Source organism: Mandrillus leucophaeus, unplaced genomic scaffold (genome assembly GCF_000951045.1).
Source record: "Mandrillus leucophaeus isolate KB7577 unplaced genomic scaffold, Mleu.le_1.0 Scaffold1, whole genome shotgun sequence".
Classification (NCBI taxonomy): Eukaryota; Metazoa; Chordata; class Mammalia; order Primates; family Cercopithecidae; genus Mandrillus; species Mandrillus leucophaeus.
The window spans coordinates 9,228,176-9,234,031 of NW_012098097.1; the positions used below are offsets into that span (position 1 = coordinate 9,228,176).

General features: G+C 44.7%; 1 protein-coding gene across 5 annotated transcripts in view; it reads right to left on the reverse strand.

The window, feature by feature from the left end:
* The window catches only part of SRP68 (signal recognition particle 68kDa), a 46,831-nt gene that overhangs the window by 10,354 nt on the left and 30,621 nt on the right, over positions 1-5,856 (reverse strand). For all 5 annotated transcript variants that reach the window (XM_011982808.1, XM_011982731.1, XM_011982590.1 and 2 more), the window contains 2 exons: positions 4,197-4,295; positions 1,655-1,719 (listed from right to left, as the gene is read on the reverse strand). In XM_011982808.1, coding sequence (XP_011838198.1) covers positions 1,655-1,719; positions 4,197-4,295 — 164 coding nt within the window. The remainder of the gene's footprint in view (positions 1-1,654; positions 1,720-4,196; positions 4,296-5,856) is intronic.

A 5,856-nucleotide genomic window follows, 5' to 3' on the forward strand; every position in this document is an offset into this window, starting at 1 on the left:
GATCACTTGAGGTCAGGAGTTCAAGACCAGCCTGGCCAACATGGTGAAACCCCATCTCTACTAAAAATACAAAAAAATTAGCTGGGCGTGGTGGTGGGTGCCTGTAATCCCAGCTACTCGGGAGGCTGAGGCACAAGAATTGCTTGAACCTGGGAGGCAGAGGTTGTAGTGAGCCGAGATTGTGCCACCGCACTCCAGCCTGGGCAACAGAGCGAGACTCAGTCCAAACAAAAAAAAAAAATTTTTTTTTTTTTTTTTTTTGCAGAGATGGGGTTTCACCCAGGCTGGTGTTGAATGCCTGAACTCAAGTAGTCCACCTGCCTTGGCTGCCTAAAGTGCTGGGACGATGTGACTTTAAAATATATATGATGAAAGAAGAAAGGAACAAGAATAGTCAAGCGACCCCTGAGGACAAACCTGGCGAGGAGAACTTGCTCTATCAGATGTTGAGATTGGCACAAAGTTATCATGCACTGTGCTGGTCCAAGTACAGACAAATCAATGGAGCAGAAGGGTCCAGAGAAAGAACACACATGGAGAAAATGGGACACATGCCTGGCAGGGCTGGCGCTGCAGATCAGCGGGGAGACGATGGAGTAGTCAATAAATCACACTAGAACAACCTATTGTCTTTATGGAAGAAAGTGAAGCAGATCCTGACCTTACACAAAAATAAACTCTGGATGGAGTTAAACTTGAGTTGAAATTAAACTTCAATGTGAAATGGACAACCGTAACACATTCAAAACACAGAGACCAACTTCCAGAGTTTGGCACTGGGAAGGAGAGCAGTTAGCTCTAGGAGTGGAAGGAAATGAGGAAAGGGCCGCAGGGAGCTTCAAACACTGGTTGTGTTCTTGTTTTTGTTTTTTTGAGAATTTTGAGTCAGGGCTGTATCAGGCTGGAATGCAGTGACATGATCATGATCATGGCTGACTGCAGCCTTGAACTGCCCAGGCTCAGGGGATCCTCCCACCCAAGCCTCTGGAGTATCTGAGACCACAGGTGTGCACCATTACACCCAGCTAATTCAAACTCTTGAGCTCAAACAATCTATTTATCTCAACCTCCCAAAGTATTGGGATTACAGGCATGAGCCACTGTGCCTGGCTGTGTTCTAATTAAGCTATGTAAAAATCTTAAATTAGGCACATAAAATAAAATGTAAATATAGCATTTATATTCATTTGATACAATGGACATACATGCATTAGCATTTTTACGCATTAAGAAATTATAAATGTAAGCCAGGTGCAGTGGTTCACGCCTGTAATCCCAGCACTGTGGGAGGCTGAGACAGGCAGATTGCTTGAGTCCAGGAGTTCGAGACTGGCCCGGGCAACATGGCAAAATCGCATCTCTACAAAAAAAAAAATTAGCCAGGTGTAGTGGGGCATGCCTGTAGTCCCAGCTACTCAGTGGGAGGCTAAGGTGAGAAGACTGATTGAGCCTGGGCCATTGAGACTGCAGTGAGCTGAGATCACATCACTGCACTCCAGCCTGGGTGATAGAGCTAGACCCTGTCTCAAAAAAAAAAAAAAAAAAAAAGAAAGAAAGAAATTATAAATGTAAATATACATAAATATTATATACTGTTTTGTTCAAATGGTATTTTAACAATATTAAAAAGTAGAAAAATTAAAATAACCCTTACCTATGCAAGTATTGAAGATTAGACACCTTCCCCGACTCTCCTTCAAGGATGTAATCTCTCTGTTTCTGCAGAAAGTGAAAAAGGTAAAAAGTAAAGCAACCGATGCTGTCGCTCTGACCACTTCATGCAATGGTGGGGTCTCCAAAGTGCCCTGAACATAGACGCAGACTCTAGTAAGACAGGAGTCCTCAAATATCAAAGATCTACTACTTGACATAATCTAGAACAACAGTGGCACTCAAATTGCCACTGGCATCTAAACACTGACCTCAAATAAGATAATTGAGAGTAACGGCCAGATGAGACTTCCTGTCCACTCCTCCCAGTGCCTAACCCCAAAGCATTAAAATCAGACATTCCACAGTCCACGGCTCTGTGTGAAGATCTATGCCACAGATCCCAGTTCCACTCCTTGGGCTGTCAGAGCCTGCCTTCTGTGGCTGGCTGAATAATGTACTCCAGAGATGTCTACATGCTAGCCTCCGTGGAATCTGTGAAGATGTTACCATATATGGTGAAAGAGACTCTACGGATGTGATTAAGGATCTCTGAATTATCTGGGTGGGCCCAATGTAATCCCAGGGTCCTGAGAAGAGGGAGGCAGATGGGTCAGAGCTGGAGATGATGAAGGAATGGAAGCAGAGGGAAGAGGAGCTGATCACTTTGAAGCACAAATGGAGAGCCACAAACAAGCCAAGGACTACAGGCAGCTGTTAGAAGCCAGGAGATGTATTCTTGGGAATACTGGAAAAGGATTCCCCTAGGGCTTCTAAAGGAACACAGCCCTGTGAACCCACTACATTTCTGACCTCTAGAAGCATAAGATAATATATTTGTATCATCTTAAGCCATTAAGTTTGTGGTAATATGATTGTAGCAACAGGAAATGAATGAGCCTTTGCTGCACCACATTCCTTACATTCTGTGAGGTGTCTCCCAACTGCTATGCATTCAAGGTGAGTAACAGTGACAGGGGTTAGGACTCTGCAGGCACCTCTGTTAAGTCGATGAAGGGAAGCACAACACATAAAGGCAGCCTAACGGGGCAAGGAAGCAGGTGACTCCTTAGAGAAAGCAGTGATTCAAAACAACGTTTATACTCAAGGCTTTGTGGCAGATGCTGAAAAAAAAATAGTTGCAAGGCAACACTTGAAGTTATTGTTGTTTAATGGGTTCGGAGTTTCCGTTTTCCAAAACGCAGAGAGTTCTGGAGATGGACTGGTGGTGATGGTTGGTTATACATTATAAATATATTTACTTACCACTGAACCATACACTTAAAAATGGTTAAGGTGGTATGTTTTATGTTTAACGCTTTTTTACCACAATAAAAGTAAGTTTTTATGAACAGGTAATACTTAACTATCAAAACTTATAGCTGCAAGTATCAGATAATTAGAATCTGCAGAGATCTCTGTGGGCTAGGATGGTGCAGGCATACGCTTTTCAGAAATGGCAAGCTATGAGCTGGACCTTGAAAAACAGATGAGGTTTGGACAAGTGAAGAGTGGCAGGAAAGATTAACCAAGTGAGGAGGGAGGGGAATGAGAACAGTGTAACACACTGGGTGGGAAAAGCATTACTGAGATGCCCGTAAGTGGAACAGCTTGAGGGAGAGGACTCAGAAGGATGTAGTGAAGTACAAGGCTGGGAACAGACTGGGGAAGGTTTGTACATCAGCTCAAGTCTGAACTGAGAGACCAGTGTGGTCTCTAAGTAGGGCACATAAAACCCAGGGAGTCTGAGTATGAAAAGAAAATTAGAATTTCTATTTCTATTTATCTCATTCAAAAAAGTCCTTATTTTAATGCATTTTATATATGACAAATTAGTCAAATAATAAGGTATATAATTTATAAATAAATGCATCAGTGGTGCAGGCTCAACGCTGCCTATGGGGTTTATCAGCATAAAAGTTTGGAGGCCACTGCTCAATCCCTACAGGAAATCACTGGGCTTTTTAAAATTAGACAGGGAAACTAGATTTAGAAAGATTCCATTTGTACTTCACAAAAGAAAGGCCTGGAGAAGAGAACCAGGACCAAGACAGAAGAAGCAATTAGGAGACCTTTGCGGTTGCCTAGACACAAGAGAAAAGGCTAATAGAAACAGGCGAATCAACAATAGGCACGAGGCCCTGCAAATGGAGAAGAAAGTGGGCTGGGTGACAGGGACAAAAGAGACAAATACATCTAAGGTTTTCAGCCTAGATGCCTGAATGAATCACAGGGACAGTGTTTTCAGAAAAAGGAAGGCACTGGAGAAGTCCACCTGGAGACAGAATTTGAGGCCACAGGCTTCATAGGCCATACAGGAAACCACTAGGAGGAACAGGGGAGGGAGGGATTAATTTCTCAGTGTAATGGAGCCCAGAAGCCTTTATTTGTCCCAACGACCACACCTCAAAAAAAAAAAAAAAAAAACCAAAACAGTGGCCAAGAGAACAGTGCACTCAGAGCACTGGGGTCCACCTGAGAAGGGGATACAGGCTGACCTGGACCCCTGCCCAGAGCAAGGGCCAGGGCTCAGCCGAGGGTCCTACCTGATCCGGCTTGAGCTCCTCCCGAACCACCTGGATGGCGTCCCGACACTCACTGAGCATGGATTCAAACAGGCGCTCCTTGGTTTCTTCGCTTTCGGCCTAAACAAGGGCAGATCAAAGTAAGAGACTTTCCTTTGAGCAAACCATAGTCATCTAATGGGAGGAGAGCAAAATCGCACCTGGAGTCCCCCGACCACTCACTCACGCATTCCACACCAGACATCATTTTAATTGTTACTATTCTCTACCATATAATGTTTTCTTATAGCCTTAGTCATTATTCATATGGAAAGGGGAGTTTTATTTTTAAAAGTAAACATGCTGAAAAAGCTGTCTGCATAACTGATCTGAGACTTAGCAAAGGCTTTATGTCTCTTCCTAGCATAGCTTCCTGCTACTTCCCTGCAGCGCTTCGCCCTCTGCGCAGGACCTGGCACCCCTTGAGGGGCCTTACAGACTGGCCTTGGGGCACTCTACACTGAAGCACAGCACATCAGAACTTCATTTATCTTCCTTCCAGAACAAACTGCCAAGCTCTACTGTATGCCAACACAATTACCTTTCACAAATGTAACCCAACTCAAAGATTGTTTCTCTTAGGTCCAAGCAAGTAATAAAAATGACTAATCAATACCCACCAAAAAGACAGTTCTCGGCCGGGCGCAGTGGCTCATGCCTGTAATCCCAGCACTTTGGGAGGCCGAGACGGGCGGATCACGAAGTCAGGAGATCGAGACTATCCTGGCTAACATGGTGAAACCCCATCTCTACTAAAAATACAAAAAAAATTAGCCAGGTGTGGTGGCGGGCGCCTGTAGTCCCAGCTACATGGGAGGCTGAGGCAGGAGAATGGTGTGAACCCGGGGGCTAGAGCTTGCAGTGAGCACAGATCGCGCCACTGCACTCCAGCCTGGGTGACAGAGCCAGACTCCAGCTCAAAAAAAAAAAAAAAAAAAAAAGTTCTAAATATCACACTACATTCTTTTTGCCACAGACATGCTGCACTCAGATATTCCACATGACTACTCTGAGAACAATTTTTAAGACAGACAAGGTTGACACGCATGAGATGACAGTCTTTGCACAAGTACTGGGCGTCACCTGTCTGCTACACAGCTGGGGTAAGTGAGAAAGTGATTCACTACCTGAATACCTGCCAAGCCACATTATCATCCCAAAGAATCTAACCGAGCAGATAGAAATGGACAAAAGGAGAAAGGAGATGAACCTGTGTGACTGGCAGACCCACTGTGAAATTAAAACATCAACATTCCATTATGATATTTGACTTCTCATAGAAATTAACACTCAATCTGAAAAATGTCTTAATATTCAACTGAGCTCTAAGAAAGCTCAAACAAAAACCCAGTACTGCCTACCCGTTTAAGAGATGGTTGGGACCGGGGTGGCGGGGGTGGGCGCTTCAAGAAAAACCTTTTGGCCGGGCACGGTGGCTCACGCCTGTAATCCCAGCACTTTGGGAGGCTGAGGTGGGTGGATCACAAGGTCATGAGATTGAGACCATCCTGGCTAACATGGTGAAACGCCGTCTCTACTAAAAATACAAAAAATTAGCCAGGAGTGGTGGCGGGCACCTGTAGTCCCAGCTACTCGGGAGGCTGAGGCAGGGGAATGGCGTGAACCTGGGAGGCGGAGCTTG